Source organism: Phaseolus vulgaris, chromosome 2 (genome assembly GCF_051622355.1).
Source record: "Phaseolus vulgaris cultivar YP4 chromosome 2, ASM5162235v1, whole genome shotgun sequence".
Classification (NCBI taxonomy): Eukaryota; Viridiplantae; Streptophyta; class Magnoliopsida; order Fabales; family Fabaceae; genus Phaseolus; species Phaseolus vulgaris.
The window spans coordinates 16719530-16740349 of record NC_143499.1 but is presented as its reverse complement, the minus strand read 5'-3'; the positions used below and the strand labels follow the sequence as shown (position 1 = coordinate 16740349).

Below are 20820 nucleotides of genomic sequence, written 5' to 3'. Positions count from 1 at the left end.
CAACGCTCAAGTCAGTACTGGCAGAAAACACCGTGCACCTCCGTATCGGAACACCGCAACTACCATGTTCAGAAGGTGTGTAACTGAATTCTAACTGATTTCTCTCTCGTTCTCAAGTCACTCGTGCGTACAGTGTGTAAGCATAAAATGACTAAAAGCGTACCTTAACCTCTTGACAACGAGAGCTTTTATACCTTGTCAGTGCTTCTGCCACGTGTCTCCTTCTGACTTAAGCGCAACTCTGTGTAGGAGGCCTTACGACGTTGTAACCCAACTTAGGGAAATCCCAGCGTGTAAGTCTCCCTTCTCGAAGTGCAACTAGCGCGGGATGATCCCTCAGGCGTCAACTCATATGCCCAATATCAGAGGGTTCATCCAGGTTGAGCGTATACTGCCCTTGCAAGTCCCATGCATGCCGATCGCCGCTGGAACGAGACTCTACCGAGTCGTATCGGTTCCATTGGTTCTCTAGCGGTGGGGCGTACTGTTGCTTCCCTACACCTTCATGCATGGTTTTGGCAGTCTGGGCTTCTCTATACTTAGTAGCTGAGATGTGGCCTTCAAACCACCTTTCTGACTCATCTTCCTCTTCGGGTGCCGAGGGTCGAGGACGCCTCGCCCCTCCTCCAAGCCGACACCTCCTCGGTCCTCTTCCATGTGAGCCTCACGAGACTCTTTCCTAACCAACTGAACCTCCAGCGTGTCCCCCTCCTTCGGGTCCCATGTCTACTTTGGTCAACGGTTAGCGGTCAACCGAGAATGAGACCCGGACGGTACAGTTGGTTTGAGCTCCGCTTTGACCTGTCTCCACGTGATGCTCCAAGATGTTGATCTTTGGGATAAAGGGGGCTCTACCTGTTGATCACTCTCCGACGATCAAGTCACTGAGAGAATTCAAACTATAATCTGTATATATTGTTCAGAAAAGCCTACCTTTACTCGGGGTCTCAAACCCCTTTTATAGACATTCCTTCAACAACTTTCATCAATGAGAATATAATCTCAATAAACAAAACATAATTTCAATGGAAAGAATATAATTTCAACAGAGAGAATATAATTTGAGCCTTGAATGCCTTTAGATGAGTCTCGGGATCTTCTACACCAGTGAAAAGGGAAATCTTGGGTGCTATGTAATGGGGTGGCACAGGCTCCTCCATGATTTGTTGAGAGAAAGGCTTGAGGTCATCCCTTGATGACAAATCTGGGGAACGTTCTCGGGCGAGACGTCGACCCTGTCGGTGCGAGCTCCTTCGCAGTTCCTCATTGGTCTTGCGCAACTCCTTATTGGCCTATGCATGTTCCTCCATTGTTAGTTAGGAGGCCTCAATCTCTGGCATAAGGCGCTCTTGGTTAGCTCGGGCCTCTGCTCGTAGCCGCTCTTGCTCTGCCTTGGCTTCTTCTAGAACTTGCCCATGCTCTCGTCTATATTTTTCGTTTGCCTCTTGGAGAGCCCTCATGGTCTCCATGATTTGTTGCAAGGTGGGGACCTCGCTTCCTTCAGATCCCAACGGTCTTTGCCTCGTGTTTCTCATATCGATAAATGCTCAGTCGCAAATGTGGATGATATCAAGTTTTATCGGGCCACATGGTGGACGCCAAATGTTCTTGTCAGCTGACTTTAGTTGGTATGAGCTCCGCTTTGACCTGTCTCAACGTGATGCTCCAAGATGCTGATCTTTGGGACAAAGGGGGCTCTACCTGTTGATCATACTCTGGCGATCAAGTCACTGAGAGAATTCAAACTATAATCTGTATATATTGTTCAGAAAAGCCTACATTTACTTGGGGTCTCAAACCCATTTTATAGACATTCCTTCAACAACTTTCATCAATGAGATATAATCTCAATAAACAAAACATAATTTCAATGGAAAGAATATAATTTCAATAGAGAGAATATAATTTCAATCATAAAACATTTTATTCACAAACACTTTTATTTTCGGATGCTATGCCACGTCATTTCCAATAGCTTTTATTTGTATGTATTAGATATATACATAATACTAATTCAACTATTCCTTTTGTTACTTTTAATAATATTTTTTTGCATAAACTACCAAACATCGGGACCGATCTCATAATGTGTCATCGGGTCCATACTTGTCCCAAACCGAACTGGGTACAACCTTATCTAATTGAGCTTACCCACTTAAGTGTTTGGACCGAGGATCCGAATACATCGTTCGATTAGCTCTACATTAAATTATAATATTGAAAAACTGAAAATATAATCGTAATCTATTTAATATTAATATATTATACATAAGATTGAAATTGCAAAATGGGTAGAGTTAATCCCATTATTAACGTATTTCCATCACTCCTAACTTCTTAATATAATTTCTTATAGGATACTTTTTAAAAATTAAAATATTGACATTTTACAGGCTCACCACAGTCATTTATTATACCTAGCTCATAAAAATAATTCTTGAAAAATATAACTTGAAATAGTTATTATAAATTCATTAAATTTGATCATAAATGATAGTATTTAATATTAATACATTTATTATTTACTTGGGAAAAACAAAAACTTTAAATATGTATGATATATATTAAAAGTTGTATTTTATTTAAATAATTGATTTTGTGTCCTCCAGAATTTTGAAGGTAGGCTAAGAAGTTGTTAGAATTATAATAGAATAATTTGAAACTCTTTAATTTTGATTAGTTAATCCTTATCCATTCATCTCAATTCATCTCGGCTGTATCATTTTCTTGAGAAAAGGTAACTGATTTTGGGTTATACTCTTTTCGTTTTTTTAAAAACTTACTGTAAAGCAAGAAAATCAGAATCGGAGAGAGAGAAAGCGAACATTTTTTTCTGTGGAAAAGAGAGAGAAACTTCCATTGAGATTGGCGAAATTGTGGTGTGGGAAAGAAAAAGGCAAGAAAAAACACAATTTTCCGGTAAAAGGGAATAATAAAGTTCATTGCAAGACCGTTTGTTTGTCGTTGAGATTTGATCCTTTGCCTTCACTCCCTTGTTCTTGGATCTTTCTCTCGTCCTGCTATCCCAATCTTTCTCTGTAACACTTTTTTCCCCTCTTTCTCTTGATAATTTTTTGCTCATTGATTCTTGAAGAGCAAAGAGATCGTGTTTTGAGTCTCACCCACGAGAATCTGCTTCAAATTTAATTCTGGGTCGGTTTCAATTTCTCTAAAGGAGTCGTCCTCTTTGTTGCATCGTTTGTGCCCGAGGTAGGGCTTCACGGGGTTGCATTAATGAGTTTATTTATCCGTTGTCTATTTATTTGTGTTAAGCTGATTTGGTTTGTGTGGGAAATGTTGGAAACTGTATGAAGGTTTTAAGGTTCGATGAAGCGGCAATGAGGTATGTGTCTGAGAAATGGAGGTTAGATCAGAGGGTATACAAGTGAGGTGTGATAAATTTCCGGCTCCTGTGATTCCTAGGACACGTTTGAGGATTTGGTTCATTCGTGTCTGCTCAAGCATTGTGCTGTGGACGTGTCTGGTTCAGTTAGTGACAGTGAGTGAACTATGGCATTCACATTTGATTTCTGGGATTACTAATGGTATATATCACATAACCCAAGTTCAGCTTCCAATACAAGGGGATAATGGGGTTGCTCAATCGCCTCCTGCTTTTCTTCCCCGAAGTTAGTTTCTTTACTGAATACTTGTCTTACAGCTAAGTTCTTGTTTGGTTAAATGAATAACTTGAAGCCTTAATCTTACAGTGGATATGTATATAATATGCTTGAGCAACGAAACCCATTTGCTAATTTTGTTTTTAGACGATTGTGGTCGTTATGGTTGTCTTTAACTAAAAGTAGGTGCAATTGTGTTAGATTTTTGGATTGTGAAATCTCTGGAGCATCAATGCTTTGTGGACTTATGGTTGTTAACTAGCATTCATTATTTGGTATTTATAAAGTTGTGATAGGGGATGTTTGATGAGAGCATTAGAATTTCTAACTAAGATTAGATCAATTCTAACTAAGGATTTCCTGCAAGAAGAGCTGCTTAAAATTAATACTTATTTGTGGTCCCATACAGTTTTGGTTTAGGGTGGCAGGAGGGACCTAAACGGAAAAAAAATATGACAATAACATAGGGTCTTAAGATATGCACACGTTCATGCCTGGTAGTTTTACATGTACTTGTCTAAGTTGAAACAAAAGAGGTAATTGTCTCTAAATATTAAAAAATGATCTCCATTCATAGATATATGATATGTTCTTCTACAGGACTTCTTCTATAACTATTTTATATGTATAGATAATGATTTATTCAAAGTTGCTTGCTTGTTTTGGATTTATTGACAATTTCCTGAGTGCTGGACAAAAGTTGTGTCCTGTTGGTGTGCCTCGTCTTTTGATTTCCATTGATGTTGTGTATTTTAGTTGTTAAAAGGATTGTGTGTGGGTGTATATTACGACTAGTATAAAGCAATACTATGGGTTTCATAGATAAGATACTTTAACTGTTTTACCTGTATTTTCTAACTCATTTTGGTATATGTTTAAAACTTTTGACCAACCTGGCAGGAAATTATACAAGTAATGGTTTTCTAAGAGTTTCCTGCAATGGGGGCTTGAATCAAATGCGTGCTGCGGTTTGTACTTTCCATTCTGCCATTTCTATGTACTATTGTATGACAAGCATAAATACTCATTCAGTGGTACATGTTTCAGATTTGTGATATGGTGACAGTTGCTCGGTTTTTGAATCTCACATTGGTTGTTCCGGAGCTTGATAAGACATCATTTTGGGCAGACCCTAGGTATACCTTGTTCTGAAAAAAAGATGAGTATCCTCTAATTTGGCCTCCTTGTCATTTTAAGGTTTTTAGTTTTCTTTTTGCAGCAATTTTGAAGACATTTTTGATGTGAAGCATTTCATTGATTCTCTAAGAGATGAAGTTCGGATAGTGAAAAAAGTGCCCAAAAAGTTCGGTGGCAAACGTGGATACTCTACCTTGGAGATGCCTCCTGTTAGCTGGTCTAATGAAAAATATTACTTGGAACAGGTGTGTGCATTTTATTTGTTTCATGTCATTTGAGCAAAATTCCAAAAACTATATACTATGCATATTGCAATTTAGGTTTTGATATTGTGATTATGATTCTTCACCTTTATTTTTACGTAATTGAAATATATAATTTTAGCACAGCATGGATTCTTTTATTTGTCAGAATTATGCCTCCTGTTAGCTGGTCTAATGAAAAATATTACTTGGAACAGGTGTGCGCATTTTATTTGTTTCATGTCATTTGAGCAAAATTCCAAAAACTATATACTATGCATATTGCCATTTAAGTTTTGATATTGTGATTATGATTCTTCACCTTTATTTTTACGTAATTGAAATATATAAGTTTAGCACAGCATGGATTCTTTTATTTGTCAGCATTATGATACAAGTGTGTAGTTATCTCCTAAATCAATTTTTCATTTGGCCTTGGAACCTTTCTTAACTGTTCTGATTGTATGGCATGTTGCTGGTGTCTTATTTAGTAGACATAGATACGATGAAATGTATGTGAATAATTTTGTCCCTTTGCAAATTGATTGGGAATTGGGCATTATTATTGTCCATAGTCTATTATTATGGATTTCTTGTTCTAAATCATGCTTTACTTACTAATTGTGCTTTTGCCATATTTTATTGCTTTTATGTGATGCAATAAGACTAAAGTGCATTGTGAACTTGTATTATATAAATAGGACTGCATTTTAATTTTCCATTTTGTCTTGTCATTGGTACTGTCTGTACCCATCCATCGTGGAGGGTGAATTGGGATCATAGTTAAAAAATTGTTTTAACATTCCATGATGCATTTCTAAAGTTACTGTTTCTATTTAAACCTTCCATGTGAGGAGTCATTTCTGAAGTGATTATAGATGGCCCACTTTGAATGCTCCCCCCTGTAATTAACCATTAATTTGTGCTGATTTGATTTTGTTGTCTGCAATACTTGTATTTTAACCTTTTCTAATGGACATCTCCTTCTCTGAGCTGTCAATTGTTTCCTTATCTGGGTTAGCAGTTATTGGCTGAGAATTTTAAATTCAGTAAATTATCAAATTCATTAGTATTCGTCTTCCTAAACATCTCATATCTGTTCTCATTAAAAAGGAAAGAACAAGAGAGGCAAGTGTGCAATGTAGGAGAAGAAATGTGTTATGTGGTTGAAAATGGAGACTATTGATTGTGTTATATCAAGAAATACATTATCATTGAAGTCAGACATTTTAACTTCTGAATGAAATTGAAATAATATGAAGAAAGCCACAAGTACTACTTTAAGTTGCTTTTCTTGTGTTTTACTCTTTATAAACTAGACTGAGTTGCTTCTGATGTAGTGCCAAAGTAGGCGTCAAAATTCAGAACTATGGCTTCGATAAGTGTATAGAAGAAAATAATTAGTTTTTAATATTGTGTTACCTTTTATGACCAGTACATATATTGAATTTAATTCAATGCTGTTAATTCCAATTGCAGATTTTACCACTTTTTGGAAAACATAAAGTGTTACATTTCAACAAAACCGATACACGTCTAGCAAACAATGGTCTTCCACTTGATTTACAAAAACTCAGGTGTCGTGTCAATTTCCAGGCACTTAAGTTCACTCCTCAAATTGAGAATTTGGGGCACAATTTGATTCAGATGCTTCATGAGAAGGGACCTTTTGTGGCATTGCATCTCAGATATGAGATGGACATGTTGGCTTTCTCTGGGTGTACCCATGGTTGCACTGATAAAGAAGCTGAAGAGCTCAAGCAGCTGAGGTCTTTTATGTTTCTTGTTTGGCTCTATATATTGGATTTTTAACCATTCTTGTTTTTGTCATTAATTCAAAGAGATGCTAGGGAAGATACAAATGAAGATCATTTTTATTTTCCCTGTGATAGCTAAATTACCATTGATTTGAAATAGTTAATTATGCCTTCTATTTATTTTGAGATGAAAAATTAGAACATTATAGTTTCGGACTGATATTAGATACTAGTTAGTTGTGCTGTTGGAGGAACCTTCCAGTTGGAGAGTAGAGATTCTATACTATATTTCTTGGATTATATATGTTGATTTGGAGTACTTTGAGAAAATAAAGATTTTTATGATCAGAAATTCTGCTATGAGCCACAGTATTGAATTTCCTTTTCTATTTCAGGTATGCTTTCCCATGGTGGAAAGAAAAGGAGATCATTTCTGACGAGAGGAGATCACAGGGTTTATGTCCTTTGACACCAGAGGAGGCAGCCTTAGTTCTGCGAGCGTTAGGTTTTGGTAGGGAGACACAAATCTATATTGCGGCTGGTGAAATTTATGGTAGTGAACGTAGGCTTGCACAATTGAAAGCTGTATTTCCCCAAATTGTGAGTTTTCACTTGCATTATAGTTTTTCCTACTACTTTTCTGTTTTTTTTTTTGGATATTAAAATGGTTCAGAATAATAGTTCTAATGGGTTTGTTGTGGATTATGCAAAAATTTCCTTGTGCATTTTGCCTATGGTTGAAAATTGGTCTAGCTCTCAGAGTGGTTGGCCCTGATGTAAATGTTCATTTTCTCTTTTTGATCCCCCTTCTTGCTCTTTAAAATTATTCTGCATGGAAGCATCTGACTTTTCTTCTTTGCAATTCTAGGTGAAAAAGGAAACATTGCTAACCTGGGATGACTTGCGGCAGTTCCAGAATCATTCATCTCAGATGGCAGCCTTGGATTTTATGGTTTCAGCAGCCAGCAACACATTTGTTCCTACCTATGATGGGAACATGGCAAAACTAGTGGAAGGTCATCGCAGGTATGTATTTACCCTTGCAGGTTGCCGTTTGGTTTTGGAGAATGTAAACACACTCATTTAGCACAATGACACGTCCTCTACTAAAATGAGTGAACTTCACATTACCGATTTAGTGGGATCCTTCTGAGTTAATCTATAAGTTGTCAGCAAGAGAAGTGCTAGTAACCTAGTATAATGCAATCTTTCTACAAAACCATGAGTGCAACTCATTAAATAAAAAGTGAGACACTTAATTTTGGGTTTTCTTCTAAATTTCAGTCAATAGTAAAGAGTGTATTTAAAAGAGGGATGAAGAGTGAGTTGCTAACATTTTTCTCTTTAGCAATTATGTTTTATTGCACATGAATATCCGTGGAAAGTCTCTCTTACTAGTTAGTTTGTGTGCAGGTATTCTGGTTTTAAAAGGACCATCTTATTGGATCGAAAAAAGGTGGTAGAATTAGTTGATATGCATCAAAATGGGACCCTTTCATGGATTGAGTTTGCAGATGCCGTGAGAGGGGTTCACGAGAGGAGAATTGCTCAGCCAACTAGGCGTAGAGTTATCTTAGATAAGCCAAAGGAGGAGGACTATTTCTATGCCAATCCTCATGAGTGTCTGTGTGAGGAAACAAGTTGTGATGACTTGCTAGGTTCTCATAACTCTAGTCAGGTATCATCATGAGTTAGGAGAAGGAATCCAAAATATGAATTCATTCCACTAACTTGCTCAGGTGCTGTGTTAAGAATCAAGATTACAGCCCTACGAGAATTTTGTAGGAAACAAGTAAAGGAAAGCAAAGGAGTAAAAATAACAAGAAAAGAGAAGAAACATTAGCTTATGTTGTGGCTGGCAAAAGATGCCCTTCATTTTTTCCTTCATTAGTTAATTTCTTCTTCTTCTTCTTTCTGTCTTTTAATAGTTTCATTCAATGAATATTTGACAATTCAAATTAAGTATACCATAAAATAGGATAAAAGAGAAGGAGAACGCATCACTATACCCTAATATTAAAGGATATGGTTTTAATGAATTGTAGTATTGATGGTTCTGAAATACATTAGAATTTTATTTCCTAAAAGATATTTCTGTTGGCTAAGACGTGATACAAGAACTGTGAATTTGAAAATTTGATTTGAAGGATTCCTAAATGAGGCGTATCACGAGTTCTCGCTTAAAAGAACCTTTATAACATATGAATTATATTCTTTCTTGTATAACATAAATGAGGATTCCTTTCTTGTGTTGTTTCTTTTCAAAATGCTGCAAAACAAGACATTAAATACAGTTGGAAAGATGGTTGAAATATATGTCAATAATACTAAACAGCTTAGTACAAAGTCAGATAGTTTCGTACTTATGCAAGTGTTAAACTTGTAGTTCTAAACTATAACCCAAATCAAGCAATAGTCTTTGCTAGCAAAAGGAGAGACTTTTATCATTCAGGTTCAATTTCATTTATTAATTTCAAAATGGATAAAATTTTTAAAAAATTATTAAAATGGATAAGTCTTATCAAGGTAGTATGACTTTAGTTGAAATTTGATTACATTGAAGTCGTGTTGACATGTCATGACTTCAATATATCTAAACTAAAGTCATGTCAAAATGACATGATTATAATTTAATTAGATTTTAATGAAGTTGTGTCATCTTGATACGACTTACTCATTTTGGTAATGTTTTAAAATTTTACTTATTTCAATAATTACCTTGTGAAATTGTACTTGAATTGTGAAATTCTGCCAAAAGGACATGCTTTTGAAAAAATTTAAGTTAATTTTTTCTTCTTAAAAAGATATAAAACATTTTATCAAAAAATAAAACAGAAAGAGATTTTTTTTTATATTAATTCATTTCAACATTAAGACTTATCTCACCTAACAAAAAAAATCATAAAATGAATGGTATAATAAAGATTATCTTCTTTTGTGTTGATTCCTTTTCAACATAAGGAATATGTTGTTTTCGAGATATTGAATAATATTGATAGTTTTTGTTTTGTTGTTAAATTAAAATTATATTTAATGTATATTGTTTAACACAATGCTAGATCGTCTAACATAATGTTAAACTCTATAACACAAAAAAAAAATGATAGTATAGATAAAGTTAGATGATTTCAAGTCGTTTCCCAATGAATCCAATAGTAAATCCAATCAGGAGATAAAGTTAGATGATCTCAAGTCGTCTCTCAACGGATTCAATAGTAAATTCAGTTAACACAATGATGTGATTCCAATAGCAAAGAAGAGAATGATTCTTGACATTCTTAGGAATCAACTTGAGTTGGAAAATAGTTAGGCACTTTCTCTTAGAATTGGATCAATGTTCTAAGTCAAGAACTCACCAAAACTAGTACCAAATCCAAACTCATATGGAAGTTCCAATTATAGTCAAATTGAACCGATTAAAATGAAAGAAGAAGCAATTGCACCGAATAGAATTAGCTAAAAACTGAAATGAACCGAACATAAAGGCTGGAAATGAATAAGAACAACAATGAACAACAAGGAAACAAAGGAACCGAACCAAATCACCTAAGAATTGAAAACTGCCGAACAGAAATTCAAGAACAACAAGCTAAACATGAACAATTGAAAGAGAAGGAAGGAAGGAGAGGAGAAAGCTCATGAAGATGGATGTATGGTTGGATGATCACGCCACTAGAAGGATGGAGACTCCTAGATGAGTGTGCAAGCCGCCACTTGAGGTAACCATGGAACCATCAAGATAAGACTAGTGAAGAAGGCACAAAGCTCTCCAATGCTCTCTCAAAAATTGAGTATAGTTTCTTTTCTCTAAATTCAAATATGAATTGTACAAGCTAAGCACCTTTATTTATAGCCTAGAGGTTCTGAAAAATAGGTGGGAAAATTCAAATAAACTCATTTGAAATTCCCACCAAAAACAAGTCACATGGGAGGTGTGACCTTTTTCTACTATGACACCTCCTAAAAACTACACCTACACCACTCTCCTAAGTCACATGGACAATGTGACTTTATTTTACATTTTCACACTCCTTTATTTAATAACCACACCTCCTAAAACTATACAAGAGTATTTCAATGCTTGGCCTGGCCCCTCATGGGATGGACTTGGGCTCTTTGGGCTTTGGCCTTCTTGGGCTTGGGCTTGGGCTTTGGGCTTGGGCCTCATCTTTATTTTATGTCTTCTTTTAATTTTGAGAAGACTAGAAGGAAGAACTTCAAATGTGAGGGTGGATGTCCTCTTCCTCCATTAATAAAAGCCTCCTTTATTTGATTCTCATCACACAATCTTGAAAACTTATTTGCAATCAAAAGAGAAATAATAATGAAAATAAAAGGGGAACTTATATGCACTCAAAAGGGTTAGAAATAACAATGAAAATAAAAGGGAGTTGGGACCATTGTGCAAAAAATAAAGTACATTAAAATTGTAAAAGGAAGCATGTTGACTCTCAAGTTTATTCGACAATGAATTTATCATTGATTTTCTTAATATTTTCACTCTTTCAATTCTCACAGAGTGTCAAACTTATTCAAACAAGTGTCAATGAAATTCAACAAAATTTAACAGCAAAACAAGCGTCCACTGTTGTATTCAATATCACTAGTTCCAACATCTACTCGTGAGATGTTTATCTTTTACCTTTTGAATTAATTTAACAAGAGATTGATCAAGATTAAGAAAATTAACCAAGAAATCCAATTAAAGAAAATAACGTAATTCTCAACAAGCGTTCAAAATATTCTTTTGACAAAAACCATATTTAAAAAATACCATCCGTAAAACACAAGTGACTACAAAGAATTTAAGAATAATACCTTATTGTATAGAAACCCTCTCAAGAGAATCAACCCCAAGGAGTTTCACCTTCCATGCAGAGGTAAAACAAAAAGATTACAATGAAGAAAAAAAGAAACTAAAATACCCTAATTCTCTATTTTTCGAACCTTGTTGTTAAACATTGAATCTTGATTATTTCTCGTTGGATTCTCATGGATGATTTGGGAAACTGGGTCATATATTGTCCTAATGACTCCATGTGTCCTTGAATGACATTTTGAAGAGACGTGGGATTTGTTACAATGGGTTTAGAAGTTGCAAACCTAGTTGTAAACATGTTGTAGAAGGTCTCGAAAAATTCGATCGAGAGGGGAGGTAGCGAGTAATACCAATCGAGAGTTTTACCTTTCAAGGTTGTTGGGAATAATTGGCAATGCATGTGAAGATCTTCGAAAAAGAGATTGGTTTGAGTGAAATAAGCCTTGACGTGAGTTTCCAGGTTTGAGGACTCGTCATATTTTTCAAAGTTCAGTCATTACCATGTCTCTGGTAGCAAGACCTACATTACCTTAGGGGTAAAAGGATGAAAGTGGGCTAATGCATGCATGTTCCTACTCCCCAGCGCAGTTAGTAGTACTTTGAAGGAAAATTATTGTGGGCATGACCGAGCTTCCATAGTATGTGATCAGACTTAGGTTCCCGACTATAAGGGATCAATTGTCCCTATTAGTCCTTGATATCAGTTATGATACAAAACTAGTGGGATATGTGCAACTGATACCCCATATGTACTCGACAAAGCTATTTTTGTGTCCTTGGTTGGTTTAGAAGAAAGTGCAGGGCGAAATTCAACTTCAAATTTTGTACTATGTTGCATTGGCTACTCTGAATGATGAGTTTCCTAATCATGCTAGAGCGAGGCGATCTGCTGGTGAAGAGTCATAATCTCGTTATGATGTTGTTTCTTGAGAGATTGAATATCGTCTTGATACTTGTTCATCAGTTGTTTTATATCCTTTTGTATGCCAATGGTGGCATGTTGGAAGATTGTTTCAATATTGGTTTTAAGGGATTCTAGGGCAGATGGATCCATCTTGATATGCAATATTGATGCCAAAGTTTAACTTCTAGTGCGTACAATAAGGTGGTCTGCAAAGAGTTTTGTTAGGATCTCGTGGTGGCCATCAAATGTTCTTACCGAGGGTGAGTTAGAGTCATTCGAGTTGTGTGAGTGAATTGACTTCTTTTATGAAGGACTGTCGAGCTTTGTTGAAGAAAGCTAAGTTGTGGTTCACCTGCAAAAGACTCTTCGACGCTCAAGTTAGTAAGAGTTTGAGAATATGAGAATAAATTATGAGTGAAAATGTTAAGTGTGTCAAGAATACTTCCTGAAATGGTATTTGTAGGCCTTTAGGATTGTATAATATCTTAGTAACAACTTTGGCTACCAAATATTAGGTCGACTTCCATACGAACCTAGATCAATTAATGATCATTATTATGGGTGGATATTAACTCCTCCGTAATTTACATATAAGGTAGTACACAACCATTTTTGTTTTGACTTTTGGGAATAAAGTCTTTACCCACAAATATTGAAAAAAAAACATATAGATTAAAAAAAATATTAATAACGGTCATTGTACAATACGGTTCGGAGGGGCCTTGCTCAAGACCGTTGATCGAATACCCCTCAGATGACGTGACCAATATAGATTCCATAGACCCCACAAAGACCTCTTAACACAAAATGATTAACATATTTTACCTAAAATCCAAAGGTTAACCCGATAACCTACCTTAATCTCGGCCTAGTGTCAGAGACCTATCATGACACTATAAATAGGCACACCAACCAAGACAAAGATACACATTAAAAAATATGTATTAACTCACATACCTCATACTGAACGCTAACTTAGGCATCAAAGTACTTTATGCAAGTACACCACTCACATTGACCGAAGATCGCACAACATCATCAACCAGGACCAATAGCAACTCAAAGAACTCAAGGGAGGATGAAGACCTTTCCGACCTTTTGTAAGAACATTGATAACAATACTTAACTCTACTTGTACCTTTGAATTGTATATGTAGAGATGTTTAATTTAATACCTACATTAAATAATGGATTATTTATGTTAGAATTAATGACCTTAACAAGAGGGGAGTGAATTGTTTAAGGAAAGTTTTTTTGCAAATACTGGCTAAGAATGAAGATTAATGATGATTTACATATCAAAGAATTAGATCAACCAAGAAAACAAATTTATTAAAACTGTTATCAGAAAAACAACCGGTTGAAAATACGATTTAACCGATTGTTTATGGTAGCATGTAGATGATGTATCTTCTACAAACTAACATTAACTAAAATTTGTTTATTTGTATATTAGTAATAAAAAAAAATTTAATAATATGTAACAATCTTTGGAAAAGAAATCACTTGTATCAAAGTATATGGATACAAGCCTTTTAGAAGGAAGCTAATATTAATTTTGTCTTGTCTAATTTTTAGTTGTTTCTCTTTGTACATATGTCTAGCCTTTATTTTGTCTTTTCTTATACTAGCCTTTATTGGCTCTTTATTTTACATTATGTCTGTTTAGCTAGACTTAGAATGAGTGTATTACTTGTATATATTCAAACTCTTTGTTTTGATTTAAGTTAGGAAAATTAAATATATAGAATAAATATTCCTTCTCATATCTTTTTCCTTCCTTTTTCTCTTTTGTTCATCTCTATTCTATTTTATAATATGGTATAAGAGCTCTGAAGTTGATGGAGGTGTGCCTTCATCCGTAGCTTTTCTTTGGTGAAATTGGCGGAAGCATTCATGGAAGAAGACGAGCAAGGAACTCATGAAGAGTGATGGACTCCTTGAAGGTGCATGCTAGGTGTGGAGAGTGAGTGGTGAGGCCATCTCACTTGGCAAAGATGAAAATGAAGATTAAAAAATCCTAGAGAGGTAGGAGACATGGAGCAAAATTGGCACAATTTTGGCAGCAATTTGCTCTAGAATAATCTTGTCATTTCATGACCCAAGCACCTCCTTTTATAGCAATGGAGGGCTGAAATTTGAAGAGCCAAATACAAATGAAATGAAAGCTAAACTAAATGTGATGCATTTGGCGCCTATTTTGAGACTTAGCACATGGAGCATGTGATGGAAAGCTTTTAAGCACATGGAACATGTGCTCTCTTCTCCAAGGCTTAGTCATAACCGGCCTTGGTTAATTTAGGTGTTCCAAGAACCCTAATTTAACCAAGGTTGGTTTTTAGGTACCAAATTTCACCTAAAAATAATTACAAGTAAAATTTCTTATTCTAATTTAACAAAATTAAATCCTATTTCTACACTAGAGTTCATGGTATTTTAAACATGTACAAGAAGGTTTCTCTGTCATCAGTAGCAGTATTCCAATCTTCTTGATCCTTCTTGGCCATGGCTCTAGTGATACGCCCAATCTACTCCTTGGTGGGCTTGTATGTGGGTTTGTGCTTGGGCCTCTTCCATCAGAAGTGCTATGGTTGCTACATTTACCCAAGGGTGAAGTTATTGATCCCTCACAAAAATTTTGTTTTCCTTACCATGGTAGTTCATATGATAATCCTTCCTTTCTCATTGTCTCTATTATTGTTGAGGGACCAAACTATCATCATTGGTCTCGTTTATTTCAAATGAGTATGATTTCAAAGAACAAGATAGGTTTCATTGATGGAACCATAAAAGCTCCCACTCATACCAACTTATTATTTCCAACATGGTACAGATCCAATATGCTAGTTATTTCTTGGATGGTCAAGGTTGTTTCTCCACCCATCGTACAAAGCATCATCTATATAAACAATTCCTTAGACATATGGAATCATTTAAAGTAGAGGATCCCACGAAACATAATTCATATTTCTGATCATCAAGAGATGATTTCTTCTTTCAAACAAGATTCTAATAATGATGAGCAAAATCATGTAGGTTCAAAGACAAAAGTGCAGTTTCGAAAAATTGGTTTTACTCTTGAGCAGTATCAAACATTGTTAGCTCTTTTACAACAATCCAAATCCAATAACAATGTTTTTAATTAAGTCTTTGTTATTCCTTCTAACATGACAACACAAACCGGTAATAAATTTCTTTCTTCCTTCAGTTCGTGGATTCTTGATAGTGGTGCTACTATAACTGCATATGTTCATCCTTAACTTATTCCACTTCATATCATCAAATGAATCCTATTTATGTCAAATTAGCAAATGGAAATCAAGTCATTGCCAATTATTCTAGAACTATTTGTATATTCTTTATTTCACTTTTAATCTTCTTTTAGTAGCAAAATTGATTCATAATTTATCTTGTGTTCTTACCTTTGACTCTAATGGTTGTTACATCCAGGACAAGAACTCCTTAAAAATAATCGGTTCAGCTAAGATGAAAGATAAACTTTATATACTTAGGATCCCATCCTATCAGAAAATTCAAATCAAACCCATCAAATATGCACATACCATCAATATTGATAATGTCAGTGCTAGTGATCTAAACCCTTTGGCAGTTTTTATTACGGCATGTTTCAAACAAATGTATTGATGTTATCATGACTAAATTTCCTTTTGTTAAATATAACAAATCTATTGTTTGTGATGTTTTTCTTTTTCTAAAACAAAAAAGATTTTCCTTTCCTATTAGTACATTTAAATCTAAAAAAATATTTTGAATTGATTCATATAGATGTGTGGGGACCATACTCAATACCATCAATTCATGGTCATAAATATTTTTTGACCATAGTTAATGAATATTCGAGGTACACGTGAATTTTTCCTTTAAAACAAAAATTTGAAGTTGTCAAGACTTTGGAAAATTTTGTTATTTTTGTTCAAACACAATTTGAGACAGCAATAAAAATAATAATAAGTGATAATGAGACTAAATTTTTCATGACTAATTTATTTGTTAACAAAGGAATAGTGCATCAAACATCATGTGTCAATACTCCACAATAAAATAGCATAGTTTAAAGGATATAATCTCATTTACGCAAAATTTATTGGTCATATTCTCTAATACATGTTGCGCATATTATAAACATGCTTCCAACACCTGTTTTAAATGATTCTTCTCGTTATGAAATGTTTTACAAAACTATGGAAGGTTTTAATGGATTAAACTTGTTTGGATCTTTGTGCTATGCTAGCACTTTGTCAACAAATAGAAGAAAATTTGATATAAGGGCATCAAAATATGTTTTTATTGGTTTTTTAAAAAGGGGACAAAATGATGTGTTTTGTTGAATACTCAATTCAGAGAAATTTTTGTGTCTAAGGATGTTATCTTCTATGAACATGTTTTTCCATATCAAAAGGGTTCAAGATACTAGCAATGAAACTAACAATCCTAACATTTATGATCATTTTTTTTTACTGAAGATCAACCTGTTTTGAGTCAACTATCACAAGTCATTCTTGCACCTTGTGATAATGCTGAAATTAACAGTAATAATAACTGTGAATCAAACATTGAGGTTCTAGAAGAAGTTTGTTCCCATATAGACCAAAACCTCAATGAAGATCATGACACAAAACAAAATTCTGAATCAGATTAGCCTGTCCGAATGAGTACTAGAATAAAAAAACCACCTGAGTATCTAAAGGATTATCATTGTAATCTTAACGTTTCTAATATATCTTCAAAAGTTAAATATCCTTTGAATTCTATTTTTTCTTATAATAATCTATCACCTTCTTACACATCTTTTATTATTCTCTTTCTTCACATGTTGAGCCAAACACTTATTTTGAAGTTGTGAAACATGACTGAAAAGCTATAAAATGTGAGATATCTACTTTGGAGTCAAATCAAACATGAGAAATTACTCTTCCGCCTAAGTAAAAAACAACCATAGGTTGCAAATGGATATTCAAAATAAAATATAAAGCTAATGGGACAATTGAAAGGTATAAAACAAGACTAATAGCAAAATGATACACATAAACTGAAGGCATTGACTACCTTGATACTTTCCCTCCAGTAGAAAAGATGATCACCATAGGGTTGCTTCTTTCTCTAGCCAACAAGGAGTGGTTTGCCAAACTATCATTCGTTTTGCTTTCTATGGGATATACTCAATCTATGAATGATCATTCCTTGTTTATTAATTCTTCTAAAGGATCTTTTACAACATTATTGGTGTAAATGGATGATATAATATTGGCAGGAAATGATAAATAGGAGATTGAGGGAATCAAACAAGCCTTGAATCAAACATTATAGATTAAGGATCTTAAGAATTTAAGATATTTCTTGGTCTTGAAATAGCAAGAAGTAAGAAAGAGATAATGATGAATCAAAGAAAATATGCACTGGAATTCTAAACAAATGTAGGTCTTGTAGCCAGCAAATCTGCATTGATAAAGAGTAAATTTCAATAATATTTCATATTAAAATACATGCATTTATGATTATTAATTGCTAAAATAAGTATAAAATAACCCCTAATTTATGAATTTATACATTTTTACATATTTTGTGATTTTAAATAAGAGTGATTTATTCTCAAATTTGTGTTAATTTCAGGATTCTATGGAAGCATTAAGATAATTGGGCAGAAAGAGAATATACAAAGCTAAAAAGGGAAGGTTAAAATACACCAACACTCACCATAGATGCCCAAACATGAAAAGAGCCATCTAACCACCAAGGGAGGTCGCTCACGCGAGCCATATCTCGCTTGAGTGAGATAGCGCCAAAGAAAGTGGCCTGGTTTGACGTTTTACTCGTTCAAGCGATTATATCTCTCTTGAGCGAGAGTCCACTTAAGCCCATAAAAATTAGGTTATATTTGGGGTTTGAGGCGCAACCCTAGTGTGCAAGATTGAGGGGAAAATACCATTAAGTGACTTGAAACCCAATTGGGAGAATAAGAGGGGTGAGAAACATTAGAGGAGGCAGTCGTCAAGGAAAAACATCATGGATCTTCTTTTCTTATTATCCCTGCTTGTAACAGTCATCATGTGTGGCTAATTCTAGCCTTTGGGATTGAGAGTAATATGTTCAAACTCTTATGTATTGAGGTGATATCTAAAAATAATATTTTGTTCTTGATTGATTATTGGTATTATTGTTTTGCTTTTAAATGCGTGGTTTCATCTAGAATCTTAAATTTGACTGGAAAGTACTTCTAAGGTTTTGACCGAAATGATAATACTTAACATATTTGAATATTAGGAATAGATATGAATGTTAATTTCTATCAACGTCTGATCTTAAGGATAAGTTGTTTGGAATTGATGTTTAGGAAACATCTTAATAATTTTATATGCGAGAAATCAATATAAATTATTTTTATACGACCATCAATATCAATCAAAGGACACAATAATGTCATGTTAATCAAAATAGTAAAGAGAGAGAAAGATGAAACTCAATCCCTATTTTTTCATTTGAAGCAACAAACTCTTTGACTTGTGTTTCTTGTCAATCATTGCCCTCACAACAAATTCTAACAAACTTTTTTTTTTATATTTAGCCACTCTTTTACTTGAATATTCAATTTTTCCTTGTGGGTTCAATATTTGCTTTTAAGGACAAATTATTACTTTTGACAACGCGATACACTTGCCATAAAAAGTCATCAAGTTTTTGGCATCGTTTCCGATGAACAATTTGATTTTTGAGTATTAATTCCATAATATTGTGAATATTCTAGTTTTTTTAATAGTTCTTAATTTTTGTTATTGAGCTTATATTTGTTACTGTTTTTATTTGACTTTATTTATAGAATTGTTTTATTTGTTTTATTACTATTTTTTTTATTTTCTTTTAATTTGCAGGTTTGCTTTTTTGTTTTAATCTCTATTTTGAATTTATTTTCTTTTATTTCTTTCTATTTATTTTCATATTTATTTTGAATTTATTTTTTATTCATTTATTTAACTGGAATTTATTTTTCTGTTATTTTTAAATTTTTAAAAATAAAAGTATTCTGTTACTGCTAGTTAATCCTTGTGTTAACCCTTGAGTTAATTGTCTTATATGATATTGAAAGGTCAAATTCCCAAAGATCAATTATTATTTGAAGCAGAGATTGAAAGGGCAGCCAAAAGAAACAGAAAGACAAAGACAAAATAAAGGCAAGATACTAGAGAGTAGTCATCAACTACTCATTCTTTTCCCACTAATATTTTTTAGGAGGAAAGCAACATGGCAGAAGAGTAAACACCATTTCCTAGGAGGACACTTGGATATTATGCCATGCACCAAGGGCCAAGACACTTTTCTAGTATTGTAATACCTACTACCACTAAGGCCTTGGAGATGAAACCTACTTTCCTTAGTCTCATCAGTACCCACCAATTTACAGCTATGGATCATGAGGATCCATATACACATTTGGCTACATTTAAAGAATTGGTGGGAATAATGGGTTTTCAATCAGGTGATATTGAAAATGTTTATATGCGCTTGTTTCCTTTTTCATTGGCAGGAAAACCTAAAGAATGACTCAAATCATATCCAAATTAGATCCTTACTAGGTGGAAGGATGTAAAGGAAAAGTTTCTACAAGGATTTTTTCCAATCTCTCACTACATCAAAACAAAGTCTGAAATTTCTATGTTCAAACAAGGAGCAGATGAATCTTTTTGTGAGACATGGGAGAGATTCAAAATGATGCTAAGAAAATGCCCAAGTCATGGGTTTGGAGATATTGTTCAACTAAGCATATTCCTTAATAGTCTCAAATCTGACACAAAGATGCTCCTAGATGTTGCAGCTGGCGGCACAACGATTGTTGTTGATGTAAAACAAGCAACAAGGATTATTGATGATTTTTGTAACAACTGATTATCAGACCTAACATGATAGACAAAGTATTCAAAAGAAAGGATTGTTGTCTTGGCTTAAAATAAAATTTTGACGCATCAGATTGAGCAATTAACCGCACAAATGGCTAAATTGCCCCCAACAATTCCATGTTGTTCATTAATCTCAAAGCCAAAGTCAACCAATCAGGTGTGATTTTTGTCGAGGTGATCATCCAAATGGTCATTGTTCTTATCAGAACAATTCACCTGAAGCTGAGGTAAATTACATTGGCAATCAGAGAAGGTAAGGTGGCTTCTCCAACAATTATTCTCAAGGTTGGAAAAGCAATCAAAATCAAAATTTTGGGTGGAAGCAAGAGCATGGCTCATCCAATACGCAAGGACCTTTCCAACAACAACAACCCAATTATTCACCAGTTACTGAAAGACTGAATAAATTTGAAGATACCATGAAAAAAATC

General features: G+C 34.3%; 1 protein-coding gene and 1 pseudogene across 3 annotated transcripts; one reads left to right on the top strand and one right to left on the bottom strand.

Annotated features, from left to right (window-relative positions):
- The first annotated feature begins 2674 nt into the window (after positions 1 to 2674).
- Positions 2675 to 8643, top strand: LOC137810806 (rhamnogalacturonan I rhamnosyltransferase 1). Of its 3 annotated transcripts, none has more exons than XM_068612257.2 (9): positions 2675 to 3210; positions 3315 to 3629; positions 4521 to 4588; positions 4668 to 4756; positions 4840 to 5002; positions 6479 to 6768; positions 7152 to 7356; positions 7625 to 7782; positions 8170 to 8643. In XM_068612257.2, exons 2-9 carry the CDS (start codon positions 3359 to 3361, stop codon positions 8444 to 8446), a joined length of 1521 nt encoding a protein of 506 aa, XP_068468358.1. In that variant the 5' UTR covers positions 2675 to 3210; positions 3315 to 3358; the 3' UTR covers positions 8447 to 8643. The 3 variants fall into 3 exon arrangements, with proteins under 3 accessions (XP_068468358.1, XP_090154449.1, XP_090154448.1); XM_090298323.1 differs by having other exon boundaries at positions 2679 to 3210; positions 4826 to 5002; XM_090298322.1 differs by lacking the exons at positions 2675 to 3210; positions 3315 to 3629; positions 4521 to 4588; positions 4668 to 4756; positions 4840 to 5002 and adding an exon at positions 5155 to 5217.
- An 11484-nt stretch (positions 8644 to 20127) lies between these two features.
- LOC137813189 (small nucleolar RNA R71) lies at positions 20128 to 20233 on the bottom strand (annotated as a pseudogene).
- Between the last annotated feature and the right edge of the window lie 587 nt (positions 20234 to 20820).

Bases quoted from the DNA above. Each gene is read 5' to 3' on its own strand.
- LOC137810806 (XM_068612257.2), top strand. From the start codon at position 3,359: ATGGAGGTTAGATCAGAGGGTATACAAGTGAGGTGTGATAAATTTCCG. The intron at 4,589-4,667 runs GTTTGTACTTTC...TACATGTTTCAG, and splicing joins TGAATCAAATGCGTGCTGCG to ATTTGTGATATGGTGACAGT. The intron at 6,769-7,151 runs GTCTTTTATGTT...TTTCTATTTCAG, and splicing joins GAAGAGCTCAAGCAGCTGAG to GTATGCTTTCCCATGGTGGA.